Source organism: Labrus mixtus, chromosome 4 (genome assembly GCF_963584025.1).
Source record: "Labrus mixtus chromosome 4, fLabMix1.1, whole genome shotgun sequence".
Taxonomy (NCBI): domain Eukaryota; kingdom Metazoa; phylum Chordata; class Actinopteri; order Labriformes; family Labridae; genus Labrus; species Labrus mixtus.
Genome location: NC_083615.1, coordinates 18,214,500 through 18,237,356, shown reverse-complemented (window position 1 = coordinate 18,237,356; position 22,857 = coordinate 18,214,500). Strand labels below are relative to the sequence as shown.

General features: G+C 41.0%; 2 protein-coding genes across 7 annotated transcripts in view; one reads left to right on the top strand and one right to left on the bottom strand.

The window, feature by feature from the left end:
• zgc:172145 (Ferritin light chain, oocyte isoform-like) overlaps positions 1-22,857 on the top strand; it is a 331,670-nt gene that overhangs the window by 148,667 nt on the left and 160,146 nt on the right. The gene's annotated exons all lie outside the window — the stretch shown is intronic.
• tnnt3a (troponin T type 3a (skeletal, fast)) lies at positions 1,352-11,904 on the bottom strand. Of its 3 annotated transcripts, XM_061037101.1 has the most exons (11): positions 11,870-11,904; positions 11,616-11,629; positions 7,290-7,308; positions 7,118-7,166; positions 6,905-7,021; positions 6,419-6,496; positions 6,199-6,312; positions 6,003-6,115; positions 5,713-5,803; positions 4,705-4,745; positions 1,352-1,677 (listed from the first exon to the last, which is right to left on the bottom strand). In XM_061037101.1, the coding sequence occupies exons 1-11, from the start codon at positions 11,887-11,889 to the stop codon at positions 1,641-1,643; spliced, it is 693 nt and encodes a 230-aa protein (XP_060893084.1). In that variant the 5' UTR covers positions 11,890-11,904; the 3' UTR covers positions 1,352-1,640. The 3 variants fall into 3 exon arrangements, with proteins under 3 accessions (XP_060893084.1, XP_060893081.1, XP_060893083.1); XM_061037098.1 differs by lacking the exons at positions 11,616-11,629; positions 11,870-11,904 and adding an exon at positions 10,977-11,055; XM_061037100.1 differs by lacking the exons at positions 4,705-4,745; positions 11,616-11,629; positions 11,870-11,904 and adding exons at positions 3,476-3,516; positions 10,977-11,055.

Genomic DNA, 22,857 nt, shown 5'->3' with positions numbered 1-22,857 from the left:
TACATCCAGTTTTATTCACACTAAAAGTGGACTTTTCTTTCATTATCGCTTTCTTCACTGAAACTGAAACATCTCTCCTTTTCTTTTCCCTTCCGTGCTTCTTCACAGCATTTTATTTCAAACTCATCATCCTTCTCTAATCTTATCTAATTTCTGCTGTAAAAACAGGCTTTTTTGAATGGGTGTGTATGTGACTTCCTCTGCTTCTGCAGTCAGCCTCTAGTGGACACTTGTGGAACTGCAGGATTTTGCACTTCAGCATTGGCTTCATTTTTCAAAGCCGGAGGTTGCCACTTTATTTTGTGTTGATTGAAGAAACAACAGAAAAAAACCTCTCTCACAGGTAGAATGTGTCAAAAAGAAGTAGGAGTGTGTCTCTCTGTCTTCATTACCCACCGTTACACAAGTGAATAAGAGGGCAAGGCATGACTCGTATTCTTGTCTTTATTTCAGTAGTTGTGACCTCTGCTGTAGATTCATTGTCAGCATCATGTTTACCTGGAAGTCTTCTAAACAAAATGTGCAGTGCTTTACTGGAAGTGCAAAACGAAACAGTGTGCACAGTGTGAGCTTTAGAGTCTGATTTTCTGTTTTTTTTAGATGTGCAGAGTTATCAATCCTCCATGGGAAAAAAATAACCATTAGGCCTCTGCTAAGAGCATCTGCATAACGACAGGTGGGCTAGCTGTCATGCTGAAAGAAAGAGCTCCAGGATAGTTCCAGCTTCTTTCAAAAAGTAACAGGTAATGAATGTGCTGGCTCCACATTAAGATGAGCAAACACAAACAGGGGTACTGGCTAGTAGTAGCGCTGTTATGATCTACGGGTTGCTCAGAAGGAAACCTTTACTGACCACCTTTTGTGACCAGTGCAGGTGGATACATGTGAGTTTGTGGTAGAATTAAAGTGTCCGGACTTGGATATTTGAAAATATGGTCAACCTATACTAAAGCCATCAACACACTGTCTGACTCTTCATGATCAATCTAGCCATATTAGCACTAGCTTTATTAGCTGTTAAGCTAGCCCATCAAACTTTACTTTCCCAACTGATATGCTCTTTTCAGGGATACTTCAGCTGTATTTATACTTTATCATGAAATCCTATTTCTTAAACCATTAGCTAAAAACAACCCGGCACAGTATCAGTCATTGATTTAGATATTTATAAAACCACATTGGGAGTATTTTGGTTTTGCCGCAGAGCCTCCGTACCCTGATGACCTCATTGATGAAAATTTCAATTCCACTCTGCAGTCAGAAGACAGTGTTGAACAAACAACTTTAAAATTACACGGCTAAAAATACTGAACTTTATTGATTTGTGAATAACAACAGATCTACACACATGGCTTGAAGAGTCACACTTTATTTACAAAAAAACTGAGAACCAAACAGTGGAGGGCGAGGAAGCGAGATGGCCAACAGGTTTGAAGTCGTTTTTTTTTAAATTCCTAGTGAACAGCAGCTAAAGGCTCCTGGTTACATGTTTCAGGACGAGGGTTGATAACCGCAAAGTAAACTTCAGCATTACGTGCTTCTTCTGAGCTACGACCTTCGCCACATTGCGTGTTGTTTCTTCAGGCGTGTGTCCGAGGCGATCGCAGTTTGGTTTCTGTGCAGCAGCGGGGCGAGCCAGTCTACTTTCTGCGGCGGGCGGCAGCTCCCTTCTTGCTGCTGTAATGCAAAAAACACAAAGAATGTGGAAACACGTCAGAACTTTGAACTTTTTTTTTTCAACAACAACTTTAAACCAATGAATCTTTTTTCCCTGTCAAACCCGCCTGCAAAAAAATCCTTCTGCTAGCATAAACTCTGATATGCTAGCAGACATGCTGTCGTGCTCGATAAAAAGAAAAATCTAAGCCATTTGATTAAATTGAGGGTTTACTTACTACTTTAACTGAATACTAGCCTACACAATGCTAATGAACTCAGAAAGCAGCCTACGCTAGCATTAACTCTACCATGTGTTAGCATCATTTTTTTGGGAAGCAGTGTGGTTATCTGCCACAAATTTTACTTACTTTTAGTTGAAAGAACATCGTTATAGGACGGACCACTAGCCGAAACACGTTGGTCTAATTCAGACTGGTTAGACACATCGATCTTGTTCTTTAAACTATGAGTATCGCTTGAGCTTTCTGACCTCTTTTAGCATCATTATTATTTAGCAAAGAAGTAAAATCAAATGACTTAAAACCTTCTCTATATATTTATATAAGCCTGTGTTATGTGATGGGAAAAACCTTCAGGTGGCTAAAGTTGCTATTGCTAAAGTAGCTAACGCCGTTCTAGTCCCCTTTCTCTAAATAAGTAGCATCATCCTGCAGCAGCATGATTTCACAAGTTACTGAATTATAAAAGCGAATCTATTAATGGTTAAAAAACAACAACAAAGCAACCTGAAGTGAATAAAATAATTTTACAAAGAACAATTCTTTAGATCGCAAGAACACCAAATAAAACTCCAAACTATCACACGAAAACATCTTTAGTAACATAAATAATCAAAGGGATTTTGGGCTACATGCAAGATTATTTCAACATCCAGCTTCATTACGTCCAAAGTCCTGAAGTGTTGGCGACCGACGACAGGCTCATGCAGGACTTACCTGAATGGATTGAGTCGAGACCAACAGCCACCAGACTTATTACACACCTTTACAGTTGTAGTAACGATAGTAAATGTGTTTATTTACTATCTGTAATTAGACTTAGTCGACAAATTCAGACATGGAACTCAGGTTTAGAGGAAAACATGAAAGACAGATTTAATCAAAACTGACACAAACTATTGATGTAACCATTTCAGCTTGATGACTTTAGCTAGTGAGCCTAGGGTTTTTATGTTAGCTAGTGAGCCTAGGGTTTTTATGTTAGCTAGTGAGCCTAGGGTTTTCACGTAAGCTAGTTAGCCTTTGGTTTTTCCGTTAGTTAGTTTGCCTGAGTTTTTTCTTTGACATTTGCTGTTAAGCCTAGGGTTTTGAACGATACCTAGTTAGCCTATGGTTTTTCATGTTATCTAGTTCATCTAGGGTTTTCCGTTAGCTAGTTAGCCTTGCCTACAATTTTTGGTCTATCTAGATTAGAGCTGTACTTGTATCAGCTGTTTAGCTAGCCTGATTACCCTTTAAACATGGTACTAACTTTTTCAGTAAACAAAAGTAAAAAAGTGAAATGTTATTAATTTTGTTTGAAAATTGGAATCCTTTAAATGGATAATATTTGCAGGAAAATATAAGCCAGAAATTCAGATTCTCGCTGCTATTTGTTGTACATCTTCACAAATCTAGAGCAGCTTTCTGAATCTGTTAAACAGTTTGCATCTACACCTATGAAGCACCTTTTCAGTGTTGTAAGCTGAGACCGCTCTGGATGGTTACACAGTTTTAATACGATAAAGAGAAGGGTGTTCACACGGACTAACAGTTGTCAGAGTGTCAGTGAACGCACCAGCAAAAGCACTACTTACTGCTTCTGTAATATGTCAATGCGGTTCCTGAACATGAGCACCTGAAAAACGACACAGTGGCAGCAGCTTTAGCACACACCTGAACACGTTTACCTCCCAGGAGAAGGACTCCCCTTCTCTGCTCTCCTGAACCGGATCTATGGGCCAAAAGCTGCAGACTGAAGCATCATGGGAAACCAAGACGAGGCATGCATATAAATGTATTTACCTTTATTTGAACTACTGATTCTGTGATGAATAAATAAAGATAAATTATAGTTTGTAATGTTTTGCTCAAATCAGAGACTTGGAGAAAGAAACGATCATGCCTTGTCGTGGTTTCACTTTTTTTTTTTTTAAAAGCACGTTTAGCAGAGACTCTGCTTCACCTCAGCTCTGGAACCTTTTCAGATTCCTACTTACCTGTCTGACCACTCGCTCACACACCTGACCCAAGCTCTGTGTTGCTAAAATCTAACATCCAGACCAGGACAGGATGTGGAGGAGCTCAGTCATCCCAACACCACCTTAACATCCACTTTAAATCATTTATTTTTAATCAAGTGAAGAGTTTGATTCTACGAAGCCCGAAGTCCCAAAAAGTTAAAAAAGCTTTTATCTTAAAGTTATTATCTTGTGCGCACAACCACTCGGTTTGCCAGATATGAGAGCAGTTATCAGGTCAAACCAACAGGTGTTGCAGCGATGGAAGCAGGCAAGAGAACTGGTTCAGATAAAAGTGATTGTACCCGACCTAAAAAGCCTCTGCATGTTTCTAATAAGCTCCACGAGCAGAAACGTGCTCAAACTAGGATCAATATTGGAGATGCTATTGAAAAATGGAGAGAGGTTAGAACACTTAGAAAGATTTACAGACCGATGCAGAGCTAAACACTGAAGCTTCAGTGTCCACCACATGGCAACCTGTGTGAGCATCGACTCTAGAGAGGAGGGGGCGGGGGGAGACAGCTCTCTACAATGATTAGAATTTGGACTGCAGTACCCATTTTAAACACTAGGTGTCAGAGTTACATGTTGCTCCTTTTACTCCTGTATTATCTTTTCTATAAACAGTCGTGTCTCATTTAGAATCAAACTCTTCAGTTTCTTTTAAAAAGTTTAGTTGTTGAAGTGGTGTGTCGTCTCCTCTCTTGGCCATCTGGTGGCGCTCTGGCTCTCCAACCTTCCTCCATGCTAACATGCAGCTAGCCTGAAGCTAACAGGCAAGCGCCCTGCTCAGCTCTACTTACAATTTACTAAGCTCCTCAATTCTCTTACGCAGGGTTGTAACCTGCAGGGAATCAAAGAGCACAGCGGAGGTTTGAATCTGAACAGGTACGCTCAGGTGGACGGCACTCCACCTCAGGAGTCCAACATCAACAGCAAACAGCAACAAACACGTCATAGTAATAGTAATAATAATTGGATGTACATAACGCCTTTCAAGGGATCCAAGGACGCTTCTCATGAGGGCAGTAAAAGTAAAATAAAAAGTTTGACATACCAAGGACAGAGCTGTGGAGAAATAGATTTATAATTATGACAGTTATGGACAAGGTGTGATTCCCTTTTAGAGCTGCACCTTTGAGAAATTAAAACATTTTTAAACACAAAAATAAACATTAAATATCAAAGTTCTGCACGATAAATTGTTTTGTCTCAGTGCCTCTCAGCCATACAGGAACCGTTCAGAATAAAATACAATTTAAATTTGATTACATAGAGAAAAAAGTGACAGATAGAAGAAAAATTAAAACCTGATTTTGTTTGCCTTGATTTGCCTTTTTCGACAAAGTTTCTCCATAGTTTTGAAACTATGACTCAGCTTTAATGTTCCAATAAATGCACCTGAAATTTTCACTTTATTTTATTTGAACAGTAAAACACCAAAACTAAAAATGTGGTGTTAAAATCCCCCCCCCCCTAAAAAAGCGTTCTTCCAATCAAGTGACCCACTGCTGGAACTAAACCTGAAGAGAGAATCTCTAAACAAACTAACAAACATTAAAGGAAGAATGTGCGACTTTTTGATCCAGTGGATGTCGCATGAAATCAAAACAAACTAATGTTCTCACTCATTGTAGACAGTCAGGACTCAGCGGGTCATTTACACAGGATAGTGATTTCTGATTTATTTATGTGGAACATGTTGCACACTCTTCCTATAAGGTCACAGTATTTAAGATAGTCACCTCTGATTACACCTTGTTGCAGAACATTATGAGTAACAAAGACAAACAGAGAGGAGGGAGTCTCACCTCGTATTTCTGCTTCTTCAGTCTCTCCATGTGGTCGAACTTCTCAGACTCCAGCTGCACCATCCATTCATGCAGCTCATTGATCTTATCCCTGCAGAGAAAACAACACACACATGAGGCCGATTGAGCATCAATGAAGTCTGACAGAACGAATATAAAAACACTGTTTTTTTTTTTTAATTTAACCTTTATCTAACCAGGTAAATAACCCATTGAGATCAGGATCTCTTTCACAAGGGTGACCTGGTTAACACTCAGGCGTGTGTGTGCGTCAAAGTGTCGACTCGTACTTCAGCTTGTCCTCGTTCAGATGGTCGATGTTGAGCTGCTTGCGCCTGGCGGTGAGGATCTTCTTCTTCTTCTCTCTCTCAGTCTCTTTCTTTCCTCCTCTCTTCTGGTCAGCCTGTTCGGTGACACAACCACAAATAAAAACTCACATCCAGCACGTACATCAGGGTGCTTCCTTAAAGACGGTGTGGTACTGACTTTCTGCAGGTGGCTGCTGTAGTTAGAGCCCATGCTGGACAGAGCTGACTTCTTCTTGGCATCATCATCAGCCCTCTTCTTCGCGTCACTCTCCTCCCTGATCCGCCTCTCTTCCTGGTTCACGGAAAAAACAATCAGTGAGACCTCGCATCCGTCGTTCACTTTCCAAAGAGATTTGATGCTCAAAGTGAAATTTCTGAAATAAAGATTTGTTACGAACCTCACGTTTGGCCTGGCGCTCCTTCTCCTTCTCAGAGCGGATCCTCTGCTGCTCGGCCCTCTCAGCACGACGCTTCTCCTGCAGGACAGCAGAGAAAACAAAGCATCCCACCGTTTATTTCTCTGGTGCGGAACGACAAGACTCGAACTCTGGTCCGCTTAACAAAAAGGGGTCTAGGTTCGACGTAGGGGAGAACGCGTAAACAACGCCAAACAAGGGAAGTGAACCAAAACACAGTGCATTGTGGGTTGAGTTTGACCGTCTGTAAACAATCTCAAAGCGCGGCTATCGTTAGCATTGCTAACAACACCAGCCTTCAGTCCTTCTTGCAGGTTAATGTCACGCCGGTCGATATGCAAGTTTAACCTGAAACAGCCGACATTGAACTTTATCTCCGTTTTTTAGATCAAAAATTTAGTCGACTTGCCTCAAAAAAAAATATTTTGTGTGCTAGTTTAAGATTTTTTGTTATATATTTTCACTCACAATCCTTTCTTTGAGGGCAATCAGCTCCTCCTCCTCCTTCTTCCTGCCCTCAAAGTGAGCATCGATCAGGCCCTGCAGCTCAACCAGATCCTTGTTCTGACGTTTCTTCTGGATGTCCTGCAGGGCGAGGGGACAGAGAAAAAGAAAGTCAGCAAAAAAATTACACTCAATATCAACTGAAATTCATCGTTCCTTCATGTCAGGTCCACTTACATCAAAGTCCACTTTCTCACCGGAATCAGGGATTTTAGGAGCGCTGGGTCTAAAGAAGAAATTGTCAAGGTTTTAAAAGCACTGCTGCTGATTATTACGTCGTTCCAAATGTCTTGGATTACAATGTCTACAGAAATCAGTTGAAGTCAAATCATCCGAGAGAGACACTTACTTGAACTTTGGCTTCTCCTCTGCAGGTTAGGAAAATGAAGAGGGGACAAGTACATGTCATGGGGTTAGAAACTAAGCAGATTATTCCATTTCTCTCAGGCATGACATGTTTAAAATGCATGTTCTGGTCTCTATGTCACACATGAGATTAAGATCCAGTATGTGAAATTGTTTTAAATTGGGGTTAGAACAAGAGGTGGATTATGTAAAAGCAGATAAATACTTCTTGAGAAGGCTTTAAGAAGTTTCTGATTTGTAAATTTCAGGAGAAATTTATGATTGTAGCAAAAAGAAGAACATCTAAAAACACTTGGATCAACGTGCTGTTCCTACAACATGTGTCATGTTTCTTTTGGCTTGACCCCAAAAATCATTTTACACAAGCACAGGCCGAGTCAAATCCCCGTTTTTCTTCTTTTTTTCTCTGAACCCAGATTCTGGCGGCTCCATGCCATGCAGATGACGAAGGGCATAGCAAGAGAGTAACGGTGGGGTCGCTGCGCAGTGTAGCACGTGTTAGCATTTCATATTCTTTCACCCTTTTTCTCCACTAGCATCTTTAGCTTTGCTCAAAAACTTGCTCAATGAGAATTTAAAGTTTTTTGTTTTGGTTCCAGTTTATGTGCCAATTGGGCAGCGCTCCTGTTTTGTGACAGACAGATCAAATTTGGACAGACATTTTGTGAACAGCAGGCGTTCGTTCTCCCCAGTACAGACGTCAGACCTAGACACAGTGCCCCCTCCCCCCCCACCCCCCTCCCTTACCGAAACCCCCACCCCAGAATGACAGATTTCATCAGATTAAGTTTTTAAATGAACATACCTTCCTCTCCATAGGCCTCTGCATGCAGCAAGCATCCGAAACAAAAGCAGAACAGACAACAGCGTTAGCAGGCACGCTAAGAGCAGCTAACTTAACATCCAATGAGCTAAAAACAAGTGAAACTATCAACCTGCAGCTGCTTCAACATGTGTAAATTCTCAAATAATCTCCAGATGTTAAGACATTTGTGGCTGGCACATTCAAATATCTCTTAAAAAAGTATTTCTGCTCCCTGATAGCTAGCATGATAAACGTTTTCTTGGTTGTAAACATTAGCTTTAAGTGTCTAAAATAAAATAAAAAGTAAAAGTAAAAGTATTAATTCCAGTCAACACAAAATAAGTATTTGAGAATTTACGAGTGCCTGCTTGAAGTCTTGATATGTAGAAGCAACAATTTTACCCTCAAACAGCTCAGCAAATCTAAACCCTGCATTCACGGGCCGTTGTTGAAGTCAAATTTGAAGAGTTACAAAAGATTTGGATAGAGATGCAAATTCAATTTAATAGATACCCAGCTTCACCCAGGTTTAGATTTATCGTAAATTAAAGATTTAAAATGTTTTCAACAAACAGCTCGTGAATGCTACAAGTGCTTGGAACATGAGAGCATGAACATTTAGAAATTTGGTTTTACACATTTATTTATTTTTCATGCTTAGCAGTCAATGTCAGTCACTTATAAGAAGCAGTGAAAGATATTGCATGTGTTGAAAATGATGTTTACCTTCATCAGATATTAAAATAATGAAAAGCAACCATGTACTCTAAATACGAGTATTCAGCGTACATGTGGAACAGTAGTAAGAGGAGTGTTAGACTGAGAAAAGGCCAATGTGTATATTTTAATGTTTTTTTTATCGTATTGTTAAAAACAATTATTTGCCTACCCATGAATGCTTGGATTCTAGCATACAGCTATGAAGGCTAAGTTGTTCATTCACTCACAAACCGCGCATATTTTGAAGTATCTGTGGGGAATAATTGTTACCAAGCACTTTTAAAATTGACAGAAAATAATTTCTTGTAAAAAACTCTAATGTTATATTTTAGTTTTTACATAAAAAGTTACGTTAGCTTGGAAGCTACATATTTAGCTCCCAGTAAATAAAAAGTAAGTGACATTAGCAATGAAGCTAAAGTTTAGCAGTTGAGTTTTATATTTTGAGAAGTATGTGATCCAAATGTTGAAAATGTAACTTACATAAATGTTCACATTTCTAATATTGCGTCATTTTGAAATCTTTTTTAATATAATGTAGCATACAGTAAGTCACGTTAGCTAGGAAGCTACATATATAGTTTCCAGTAAATAAGAAGTAACATTAGCCAGGAAGCTAAAGTTAAGCAGTTGAGTTTTATATTTTGAAAAGTTTGGAATCTAAATGCTCAAAATTAGAATTACATAAATGTTTACATTTCTAATATTGTATTATCATACAGCATGTTAAATATAATGTAGGATACAGTAAGTCACGTTAGCCAGGAAGCTACATATTTAGCTTCCGGTTAATAAAAAGTAAGAACCATTAGCCAGTTAGCTAAAGTAAAGAACTTATGTTTTGAATCTAAATGCTCAAAATTAGAAGTAGCCTACATAAATGTTTACATTTCTAATATTTTTTATATTATTTTGAAAGCTTTTTAAAAATAATGTAGCATACTGTATGCTAACCTATTAGCGTGACTGGTGTTTCTACAGAGACTAAATTTAGGTGCTGTTTTTTGCTCCGTTTTTAGATTACCACCAAATTTTGACAAAGAAGTTCACTAAACACTTTTACAAATACGATATTTTATTGAACAAAGTGAGGCATTGGCAAATTTTTGACAACTAGGAAACAATTTGAGAACCAAAAGTGAACAGAACAGAAGCTAACTTAGACTAGAGGAAATACTTTGGCTCTTCAATCAGTCTAAAACATGAGCTGTAGTGCAAACATATCGGCCTTTCAGTATTAGTCATATAACTGTAAAACGCTTTGGGTAAGATTGAATCAACAAATTATTAAAAAGTCATTGTGCCCTTTCGACGCTGCATAAACAGGCTTTATCTTTGACTTTGTACAGAGGTGAAAGGAAGGCAGCGTTAGCATTAACATACATAATGAACATGTGGGCCGATAAGGATTAGTTGGGTCTGTCTGGCTGGCTGCAGCCGGTGGAGCGCACCTGTCGCCTGGAAAAGGATGATAGAATACCCCCTCCCCCCCTCCATGCCACATACCTTCCTCAGGCTCAGGCTCAGGCTCTTGTTCTGGTTCTGGCTCTGGCTCTGGCTCTGGTTCTACCACTGGCTCTGGCTCTGGTTCTGGCACTGGTTCTGGCTCTGGCTCAGGGGCCGCCTCAGGGGCCACCTCTACTTCCTCTACTACCTCCTCTTCTACAGCTACACAACATGCAGCGAGTCACCAGGGGAGAGGAAGGGCGGTGAGAGGGTTAATTGAAGCAGGAGAAAGGAAAAGGGAGGGGGTGGTTGGGGTGAGTGGATGGAAAGGAAGGAAATGTGAGATATGAAGAGGTTCACTGCAAGGCAGTTTGGGGGAACTGCCACCAGATGGCGCTAAAGCAAGTGAGACAGCAAGCAGTTACAAGAAAGAAAAGTCATTGATGGTAAGTCATTGATGGATGAAATGTGATTGGTTCCTGAGGATACCTGCACTTCAACTCACTGCAAAGAGAAATAATCTTATCTGCTTTGTTTTAAAAAACCTGTCTGTTCATTTATCTCTGCTAACGTTAGTGTTAACCAGCATGCCACAAAAGAAAAGTACATTTGGAGGTAAGAGCACACGTTTTCAAAAGTGACCGCACAAATTAGTATCAATGACATGAGATCATCCGGAGTCTGCGGGCTGCATCTTACCATCGTATTCTTCACGTCCATCCGAGAAAGAAAGGAGCAGAAGAACATTATCAAAAGATCCCATTTGTACCCATTTTTACAAAATGAAATGCAAAATGTGGGTACACTGGGGATCCATGCTAAGCATACACAACACAGTCCTCCTGGGCTGACCAGAGCTCACAGGCGGGACACAAAAAAATGGCTTTCAATGTGACAAATGCCTCGTTCATCTGGAACGTGGTCATCTCAGTAGGACTGTGTTGCAGATGATCATGCAGAGCTGCAGGACTTGTTGCCAACAGGTCAGTGCAGAGCTTGTGATTGAACTGATTTAAGTTCACCAAGCTGCTTCACACTGTCCTGATGCCAGCATGGTTGTGTGTGCCTGCAGCCATGCTACAGCGGCAGGATAAATAAATGTGCAGATTTGCTTCGATAAGAGATAGAGAGCATTACTGCACAACTTGAATCTGGAGGAGTCAAGCCAAACCTGCAAACGTACGAATTTATCCAAAGCAAATAACTCTCTAAAGAGGATGGAAAATCAGTTAGAATCAGAGATAATCTTAGGATTTAGCATGGAACTCCGGACTGTACCTGGACCTCATTTTTAGGGGATTGTGTTTGTTTGTAAAAGGGGAAAATGGTGCTACTTACCCCCGACTTGATCGCTGCAAGACAGAAGAAAAGAAGGAAGAAATTCAGATTAAGCATCAAAGCAAATCGTCTTGAAAATGTCTCCTCAGCTGTGGATGAAGTTAAGGTGCATTGAAGGTTTTTCCAGAGCTTGCATAGAAATGTGTGTACTGGCAAAATCTCTCACACACACACTTTGAGTTAACTTGATTTTTCTTTCAAACTTTCAGAAGAAGGTAATAAAACATTTGTATAAAAAATTTAATTGGACTTACACTTCCTCAGTGTCAGACATGGTGACAGTGGACTTTGCAACCTGGAGGCGAAAGAGAAGAGAGGAATTTTAAAGTCGGCCTGCAAGGAGCAAGCGCTGCTGTATTTATAGCAGAGGATTAAGTTGCAAATGTCTTAAATATCTGCCGCCCGCCCTGCCCCACCCTGACCAAACCACACCTGCTCCTCGCTCCTGCATATTTCAACACCAACTTAAAAAACTAAATGGATTCGTCTACGTTGATTGATTTCACAGATTTGCTTCCTCACATTTGAAACATTTTAACAAAGGTCCTTTAAAGTGAAACAAAAATGTGCCACATCTTTGTTTTTATAATTAGATTCTGGACTGAAATTTGAGCCTCGGCTGTGAATCTGCTTCTCTGATGTTAAGTGAGAAGGGAACCAAACATAGATGTGTGGCAAAGTCTGTTTTTGTACCGCTGAGAGAGGAGTTTAATGTCAGGTTTACAGGCATATATAAATATATAGGTTTAATTTAAAAAGAGTCCTGCATGGGGTGTGCTAAAGGTCAACCTCTTCCATCACCCTGGAATTCTTGCAAAGGCGTTAAAAACTTTTTAAATTTAGAAATGCATAAAAAATCATCTTAAATCATAATTTAATCGTGTGATTCTGGTGTTAAGATGCCGGACTAGATGCAGAATCAAAACAAGACCTAAAAGTGTTCATGATTTCATCTTTAAGTGATTAGACGTGGGATTAGTTGGACATTAGCCACATTAACCTGAGGCCACCATGGAGGCGTCCCCACTTCCAAACTATTTCCATCAGACAGCTGCAGCTCTCCACAGCTCCAGTTTCAGTGGATGCTGAAGATTGGGTTCCACCGACCGTAATTCCACCTTCATCTCCTTTTCTGGACGTCTCGCCCTCACATGGTTCCTTCAATCATCATCCCCGAGGCTCCGTGCTGACTGAGGCCACTTTGCTCGAGAATTAAAATAAACTCTGAACGGGAGCGTTAAGGTCAGGGGGTCTCGCGCCCGCGCTTCATTCTATTCGCTCTCTGAATCTTGTAAATTCCAGACTCTAATTTGTGACACAAGCAGTCAAAATTAATACCATTATGTGTGTCCAGTCTTGGCTCCTTTTCAAGATCTTAAAGTGTTTATCCATATGCTAATAATGTTCACCAATGCCACGCCCATTTACAGCTTCTCTGATTAAATCTACAAGTATAGAACAACGTGCAATCAAAGCACAAAAGCTGCATCATTAAAATATCCAAAATAACAACACAATTCCTCGCCTCTGTTGGCGACATGTTGCATAACTCATTAGTGTCATCTTCTGTCTCCCGAAGCGGAAAGCTGCCTCAAAGGCTTTAAGCCATCTGTAAATCCTTCAGGTATGAAACTCCGCTTAGAGCCTGGACTCGCACCAATCCAGGCACAGGACAACAACAACAAGAGCAGCTGAACCCAAGAATTATAACACCTCTGACGGCTTTGTGTTTGAGCCTCAGATGAAGTTTAAACATGGCGACAAGCTCCAAAGAGGAATCACATACTTGTCTCAGTTTTGGCGATAAAGAAGACGTTCAAACACGGCTTTTCAGGCACACAGCTTTCAATCAAACACAAACTGGAAAAAGTAAATTCAAGAAGCCTCAGACTTCCTGAGGTCAACATCTCCCCTCTCATCCCTGACCTCTACCAGCGTCTTCCAGTGATGTCAGTGATTTAAACACATGTGGAGCTTGTGTGATGTTTGTGAACATTGCACTTGATCTTCCTCTCTCTCACATACACTCTCTCATTCTCATTCTCATTCTTACCTCAGAAAAGTTGACAGAAGCGAGCTCCCTGCTGGCCAAGACAGGCTGTAAGGTTCTGCAAACTTACCGCGCTGATTATGTCCTTCTGTTATAGTGACACATGATCTCCTCGGCCTCCCCATTGGACGAGGAGCTCGGCTTGGAGGCGAGGCCTGGACCCGCGGCGGGGCAGGGTTCACCACCCCACCCTCTCACCCTCCCATCGCTGGCACTCAATAAGGAGATGGAAGGGTCGAGGGCTAAGGTGGGAGGCTCAAGTTTGGAGAAGGGGGGCAGCCAAGACGCCCCCAAGATGCTATTCTGGGGCGGCTGCATTAGGCAAGCAAATTTCATGGGTGGAGGGTGAGAAGAGAGCTGGACATCAGGGCCCGGAGGCAGGTGGTGATCCCTGAAGCTCTCACAGAAAAACACACAAATGTACACTTGAGCGTGGTCACAGGAGGACAAGAACGCCTTTTAATGTGTCTGTGCAAGCTGTAAAGCCGAAATGTTGATCCAGATTTCTGCTCAGGTTTCATGTTTTCTTTGACGCTCCAGTTTTGCGGGAATCAAAACAGAAGGGGAGGGAAGTTTGTAAGAAACAGAAGTCAAACATTTCACTCTGTGCAGGCTCTAAAAACATGCAGAAAACTACACTTACAGTTTGAACTACAAATCTGTACCGCTAAGGTTTAGAAGTAAACAAAGAAGGACCGAAAAAACAAACCATTGAGTTATAAATGTTTGTGTAAAAGTCATGATTTTGAACAGGATGTATTTTTTGGGGATATTTAAGTGAACATTTGTAACCTTTTCCTGAGTCTTATATTCAACAGAAATGGTTCTTTTGTAAATCAATCAAACGGGGCAAACTGTGGCACCTTCAATCAGGGCTTGGATTAAGAATGTGGCACTTTGTATGTCGATGGAGAGGAAAGATAAAGATAAACTTTATTGATCTCCCATTGGGGGAAATTTCTTTGTTAGAACAGCTCAAAAACAGCAGTATAATTATTAAAAATAAAAATAACAAAAAGTTAATTAATTAAATAAAGCAAGACATTACAAACATACACCCTGAAAAATCAGCTGGATGTCTGCGAGGGACTATGGAGACCATTTAAAGTATTCATGAAATGTAGAGATGTTGCAATGCTTCTACAGGAGGAAGACTCAGGTTAAGATGTTTACAGAATAACAATTGTGTTAAAGTCCAGAAATGGATGAAGGCAGGGTATGGAAATATGTAACTTTTGGTTTATGTACATATGTGTATGTGTGAGTGTAGATATGTGTTACATGCTGTAGTTTTGTGTGTGTGCTTTTTGTTTTCTTCCTTCTCTTGTGCTCCCTCCAGGTGTTGCCTCACTGCAGCCACTGGTCGGGCACATCAGGCAGTCGGGGTCAGCGGACCATTCAGCTGTGTGCTAACTCTGCTCCCCTGTAGAGGTCGTACTCCCTCTGTGAAAGGACGGTGGTTTTCATGATAACTGTTGAAGATCGTTTGGCTTCTCTTTAGTGGTGTTTTGAAGAACCTTGTTCTTGGTTGTTTAGTTTTTGTGATTTTGTAAATACATATTTTTTTTTAAATTTGCTTATACTTAGCTCCTCCTTCTTTTCCCGGGGTTTTATTTTATTGTTACTCCCCTCATCCCCTAGTCATCTCAGGGGAACGTAGCAAAATGTATTTTTCATTTTCATAGTATGAGAGGTACCTTTATTTTGGATATAGTGATACGCTTTTACAGACTTTAAAGTGCACAAGACATTATGAGAGAGAGGAAGGGATGTTTGAATATGTTTGTTTCTTTATATTGTACAAAAAAAATCTGTACTTTATTGTGTTAAAGGGGAGACGGGTTATCAAAAATCCACTTCTACAGTGTTTGTGAACATATATTTGGCTACCTGAGTGTCTACTGACCCACAAAATGTGAAATAAACCCATCCAGTCCTTTGTTTGTGGTCTGTATAAGTCTTACAACACAGAGAAAAATGCTCCGTTTCAAATGTGCTCTCCTTGTGATGTCACAGTGGGATTCTGGTAAAAAAAATCCCCTCCCCTCCCCTGGTATCTCCACTCATGGACTCCACCCCCAGCCTAGAACAAAACTTTTACGCAGGTCCGCCATTTTTATATTCGCTAAAGAGGAGTGATGTCTATGGGGAAAACTTAGGGGGGTGGGCTCATTGCATTTAAAGAGACACACACACCAAAACGGAGCGTTCTGAGAGAGCTGGTTTATACAGGGTCACAAACCTCCTCTGGTGCTTGATTCATGTTATATTTTGACCAAAGCACAGCACAGATGTTTCATTTAGACCACAGGGGACTCTTTGAAAAGGTGGAGAAGGGGGAGAATATGTCCTCTTTAAATGGATCAATGGTCTAGTGGTTGTGTCGTGCGCCCCATGTATGGAGGCTGTAGTCCTCATAGCAGCGGATGTGGGTTAAAATCCGAACCTGACCCTTTGCTGCATGTCATCCTCCACTCTCTCTCCTACCAACACTTCCTGTCTATTTTCAGCTGTCCTATCTGATAAAGGCAAAAAGGTCCCAAAAAATAACTGAAGATAAATTGATCAATCAAGCTTTATTCATAAAGCACCTTTTACACAAATCTGATTCAATTCAAAGTTATTTAGAGCGACTGAAAAACAATTTTAAAAAACATTAAATAGTGACAACACAAAGACTAATGCACTACAGTGATAAAATATATTTTCTTAAAGGCAGGGTTGGTAATTTTCAAAAACTAGCATGATTTTGAAAGTAGCATTCCCTCAGTGCTCCGTCCACACCCAGCCCACTGAAAAACATTTTGGGGTTCTGACCTTTTTTTTTTTAGGATTCAGAGTTCTAAAAAAAAAGTCAGAACCAAACATTATTTTTTTCAGTGGCCCTAATCCTTTTACGTAGCAGAACAATGGGGTACTTTGCTGAAAAACATTGAGAAAGGGGGAACACAAAGCAAAAAAAATGGAGAACCCCTGTACTATAACAACCTCCCTTTTAGTCATTTTTAGAGCTACAATATTTGGACAAAGACACCGATAACGTGTTTATAACAGACTGTGAAACCGCCTCTCACAGAATTTAGAATTTTATTTATTTAATAGGACAATGCAATTCAACAATTTAACATAGTTTCAATACAAAGCATGAAACTGTTGTAAAAATATACAACAGTCGATCACATAAAACCACATAACACGATATGAGGATCCATTCAAATACATGTACAACAACATGACCATACAACATGCTATGAACCAGATTAAATTACAGATTGAAGACACTATTTCAAAGTGGGTACAGCTATGGTTTGCTTTCAGCATTTCACCTTTTTTGTAAACGATTTTAAGTCTGAGATTAATTTGATTTCAGGTGTTTGATGTGTTCCAGAGTTACCGCCTGAAAGCTGATTGTCCAAATGTAGATCTACGTCGTTGTATGGTACAATTCCCATTCAACACGCTTCTTGTTACCGTGTTTCCGTTCTGTCTTTGAACACATCTGAAGAGAGGTTCAGGGGCCAGATTGTTGATTTATTTAAAAACTAGTTTGAGGGAAGATAAATGCATAAAGCTCTCAAAACTAAACAGGTTTTTCTGCAGAATCCGTTTCATGTCTTCAGTTCAGATTTAAGCCTAAAGAAACTTAAATCATGAAACTGAAACTGAAAATCTCCTTCTGCAGCTTGAGCGTCTCTCAGGGGTCCTGAATTGTGTTCTGGTGTCCCCCAGGGGGCGCTGCAGTAACAGAATAAAGAGCAGAGGCCTTCATGAGGGAGAGATGAATAAAGACCTTCTGTTTGATTGAACCTGTTCAAAGCTGACCTGATCTTCCCCACAGAGATGTTGAGAGGACACTTTTAAAAAACTACAAAAGCTTTTTTTTTTTTTTTTTTACCACATTGTTAAAATAAAGCTTGAGCGTAAGTTCAGTCAGGAGGACTTTATAATAGCCTTCAAGATCGGGTCGCTGTCATTTTCTGCGGCTGTCATTGGATAATCAGCTGTCTCATCAGCGGTACTCATCTAACCGATGGCATGGCGTCCCTCCCTCATCGTTCTGCTCCCATTTTAAATGTGATTCCTATTCTGCCTTTACTTCCTTCATGCTGATGTTTCCTACGCCCCTCCACCTCCCCATCACCCGCCCGACTTTGCAGAATCATCATCCATCAATTCTTCACCCATCAGGTCTCAACAAGTCATCATCTTCACCACCATCAGGCTCTGGACTCCATGGGGGGGGGGGGGGGGGGTTTCTGTAAACGCTCAGAATGGACTTTCTCCAAACATATCACCCCGCCCATAGAGTCCAGGCACCAAAGTCAACTCACATTTCCATGTTATTCATTGTAATAAATAATTGTCTTAATTCACTTGTCGCTGGAAGAGATCTTTGACTTTTTGATCCAGTAGATGTCGCCCTTGAGCACCAGCACTAAACCAAAACAAACTGCTGTTTGGCCACACCTCCTCCATACTGAAGCCTCCGCTCTCCTCCAGAGACACACCTCCAACCCCCCTCCACTTGCCACCATAATCAAGCACCATTAAGAGCAAGCGGCAGACATAATTGTCCTTTTCTCTAGCTGCAGTCACCTGTGTCCTGCATTGTTGTGTTAGCATGCTAATGTTAGCGCTCTTTAGTTAGTTCCAAAGCAGGGATGGGCAACTTCGGTCACAGCAAGGGCCAAATCGGCAAAAACGATTATAGTCAATTATGTCTTAAATTTAACTCAACATATACCAGTGATCAAATATTTTTATGGACATATTTCTGGTTTTCATGATTTCATGGCAGATTTTGTCATGTTTTTTTCATGTTTTCATTTAATTCAAAAATTGACCTGAGGGCCACATTGAGGGTTGATGGGGGCCGCTTGTGGCCCCCGGGCCCCCAGTTGCCCACCCCTGATCTAAATGACACATACATAACATCCAAATAATCAATGAGTATCTTCTTCTTCTTCTTCTTCTCTCTAGTTCTTGACTAAAACAACTTTTATACTCAAGGGGAGAAGCCGGCCGTCCCGTCCATGTAAACACGGCGCTGACAACAACACAGCCAGCGGGACTCGAGCTTCTCACTCATTGTAGACAGTCATGATAGAGAGACACCTGAATAATGTTTTTTTTTGGCATGCAGGAAGACCATTCATGTCAGGTTAAGTCCGTTTTTCCATTTAGTTCTAAATCAGGACAAGAGTATCTCATTAAACTTAAGTTACAAAGAGACAACTATTGATCCCTGAGCAAAAAATGGGAGCTGGAGGCAAGGACCAACTTTTTTGAGAAAACAGAAACCTTAAACAGAACCTGACTTTAGGTGGACAGTCGTCTGCTTTGACCGGTCTAGAACACTTGAATTATACTATTTCTACAGAGTTCAAATTAATCCCTGTGGTGGAGTCCCCTTCCTGTGATCCCTGGCACATCCTTAAGGGACCCCTGGGTGGCCCTCGGAGCCCACTTTTAGAGCCCTGTGGTGGTGAAACCTAAGGTCCGGTGGCCTCTCTCTGCGCCGCTGCGACCCGCCTCGCTCTGCTGTCACTCTGAGCAGCTCACAGGGCTCAGCATTTATTTTTGGACTGCCATGGCGTCTGTTGCTTCCATTTGTAGGAAGGGGGGTCGAGTTGGGCTCAACATGAACCTGCCGCTCTGACACTCCGGGCTGGGACAAGCAGGCAGCAGCCGGCCGGCCGCCCCCCAAGCAGCAGTCGCACAGGTAAACACCCCATAATTACACCTTTTATTCTCCAGATAGGGCACGGGGAAGCTGCTAGACGTGTGAGGGAGGCAGCTGGATCCCCCTCCTCGGCAGCCAGCGATCCGACATGTTTGGAGAGCTGAGGGTGTCTTCTTCTCGTCCTCAGTGCAACATTAAAGCACCAGCAGGCTGAGCTAAGTGTTAGCCGCAAGCTATTTTTTACTCCCTACGGCTCAAACACACACTCCACCTGCAGGGTCACTTATCTGTCTTGTGCTGCAATGAGGCATGACTGACCGGTGACCACATTCAAGCTTTGTGTTTTAATCTTCCTTGTGTGTTCTCTTAGGAGGAAAAAAGTTATTTTCCACATTTGACATCAATGTTCTTTCCTGTTCTTTAAAGGGGACCCTGCCTGGAGCACTCTGAACACCAGCAACAAGTTTTTACCTGGTACGTTCCAACTTTTTCCATCTCAAACTCTCTGTTTTCTATGTTTGAATCCTCATAACGTCACCGGCGGTAAATAACTTTTTTGGGCTGGATTCATTTACTTGAGGAGGCTATTGTGGACCGACTTGGTTTTTTATTACGCGGCTATTATTACCCTTTCCTCTTTTGAACTTGCATCCTGAAGGTGCTCCAAATACCGAGCCTACCAGAGCCTTAAAAGGAGGAGTGGGCTCTCGAGTGTCAGGCAGGCAGCAGGTTCAGGGAAGGAGGGGGCGACAGGGGGGGGGCCTTTAAAGACAACCAGCTCTGGCCTACATTTCACTGAGGTGACACACATAGTAAACTGAGGATATTAAACATTTGTTTTTGTGCAGACTGCATGATGCCAGCAAACCAAAACCCTTTGGACAGTCTCATCATGAACATATCTGGCTCTTGTCATGAGTTATTTTTGTTAAATGAAGCTTGTGCAGCTATATTCTTAAAATTAAAAAAACTTATTTTAGCACTTCATAACGTTTCCACCAAATGTCTCCAAAAATATTATGTTTAAAAATTAAAGAATTGTTGGTGGGTTCTGCTCGAGGTGTCTGCCTGTTAGAGGAACCTGGTCACTGATGCCAAGATTATTTTGGGGCTCTTTATGCCTTTATTTTAGAGACAGGACAGTTGATAGAGCCAGAAATCGGGGAGAGAGAGAGAGAGAGCGGCAAATGAACCACAGGGTGGATTTGAACCTGGGCTGCCCGCTGAAGCCTCCGTACATGGGGGTGCGCACACTCACCATTACGTCACCGGCACCCCCTGAGATAACGCTTGTTATGATTTGCCGTTATAAAACAAAATAAGTGGTTGATAAAGTGAGGTACCAGGAGAATAAATCCAAACAGGTTCATACAATTTGTAACGTGCACCAAGTGCTGAAAACAGGCCAAACATAACTTATGTCAAACACAAGAGTAACACTGAGGCGTTCTCTATTAAACGATCCTTCTATGTTGAATTTTTGTTCTGGCCTGTGATTGGTTGTTCTAAGTGACAGTGTATTCCTGAGGCTCTATCCTGTGATGTCATGGGGTCAGATGCTCTGCATTCACTTTCACCATTTGGCGGATATTTATACTCGGCTATATACGTGTGTTTATGTGGGAAGAGACGCGAGAGGATCCTGACGCGACAAAATCTGCAGAATAAAGCTCAGCATGTAAACCGTCACCTCGCAGTGCAGAGGAGTTTTTCTGGTTTTTGGTTTCACAGATTTTAATATTCCTGATTGTATTAGATTAAATATGAGCTCTTACTTGTGAGGTCAGATCTAAAGTAGTTGGGAGTTGAGGCTGAAGAAGCAGCTAGAAAATCCTCTGGCACAACTGAAAGGCTTAGAAGAGGACCAAAAGCTCCAGCAACACGTGTAGTACGAAGAGCAACTTTATTAACAAATGAGACCGAGGCATTCATCAGAGTCCTCCTGGGAGTTGAGGCTGCAAAGAGATATTTGTGAATCCTTTGGTGCAGTTACATGTCTCCCTAAACACCACCCAAATGTTCATGGATTTTATTTGGGTGTTCATAAATTGGGGATATTTTGATCATAATGTGCCTTGAAATGTTCTATAGCCTAGCATGCTCAGCTCCCCAGAGGGTAGACCACTTGAAGGAACCTCTGCAAAACCCGTTTTTAGTTTGTCTCAGGCCTCATCCACACGTAGGCGGGTATTTTTTTAAACAGTGGGATTCCTCCTCAGTTTAAAAAAATTATCCCGTCCAAACACGCTCACATCTCAAAAAAATCAAAACGCACAGTTACGGCTGTCATGAGCATGCCAAGTCAAAAAACGACATCCTCGACGTGCTAAAATGTTCTCGCAATGGCTCTGTCATCCCGGCGCACGGCGTGCAGCACGAGAATAAAACTCCCCGTCTACACATAAACACCTTAAACTGAGTTTCTGAAAATCTTCACCCTGGAAGGAGTTTTTACTAAAAGTGGCACACATCTATTTCTTGTTGTTTTGTTAATAAGATAAATATAAAACTCAATTAATATATTGATTGAAAGAAAAAAAAGTGACCTAAAACACAGTTTGCTTATGAAAGGCCTAAATTCTTGCCAAACTTTAAATTACAGTTTGATATTTATGAATATCCTGATGTCGACCTTTCCTTTTATCGCCATCACCTTTACCTTTAATGCACGAAATCTCTAAATCAAAATTCAGCAAACCTTACTGCTCATGCTAGTTTTTCACGTAGTTTGCTGTAGTATTCAAGGTTCCCAGAGGATGAACCCTTTTGATGTTTCACCGTCGAACACCGTTATCAGCACTAACTCTTAATCGTGCAGAAGAAACGTTAAAAAACAACATTTAGTGTGTCTTGAAATGTTCTGTAATCATATTCAGCTCTCCAGAAGATGAACCAGTTTGACTTTAGAAACACTTTGCACTTTTAGCTTGACTTTAAACTACTACATTTTTCATTAAATATTTGATGGTATGTAAGACTATTGCAGTTTTACCTTTCCTGTAAGCTCCGCCTTCACCATTCACCTGTAAGTGACATCAAAATCAAGATATTTGTATCTACACTTTTCTTACTTTTGCTTAAGTATTCATGGTTCCCAGAGTATAAACCCCAAATTATGTGATTGATACACCCCCCCCATCCTCAAAAACTATCATCAGCTGTTTGTTTTAGGACGTACAGACAAAATGTTAATGTAAAAATTGAAATCTTTAAGATTCAATTGTCAGGCTCCCCAGAGGATGAGCTACTCTCAGTTGAAGGTACCATTGTCCCTCCTTGCATCAACACACTGAGGATAAATGTTACAATAAAAAAAAGTAAATGTGGATTAAATGTATCATGGTATTAATTAATTATGCTGATTTACAGCTTTCTGTCTGGAGCCGCCATCATCTTTGACTGTTTTTTTGACTCAGCTACTCCTAACTTAGGTTTGCAACCTCAAAGACTCCTTTGAACGACCTGAAAAGAGATTCAATCTTTTAAATAAATGCATTCATTTTGGACAT

What these genes read in the sequence shown, in the direction of transcription:
- tnnt3a (XM_061037098.1), bottom strand. Translation starts at nt 11,040, where the DNA reads ATGGGATCTTTTGATAATGTTCTTCTGCTCCTTTCTTTCTCGGATGGA. An exon ending in ACAGCAGCCACCTGCAGAAA is followed by an intron (nt 6,116 to 6,198) that starts GTCAGTACCACA and finishes GTCACCGAACAG; the next exon opens with GCTGACCAGAAGAGAGGAGG. An exon ending in TGAAGAAGCAGAAATACGAG is followed by an intron (nt 4,746 to 5,712) that starts GTGAGACTCCCT and finishes GATTCCCTGCAG; the next exon opens with GTTACAACCCTGCGTAAGAG.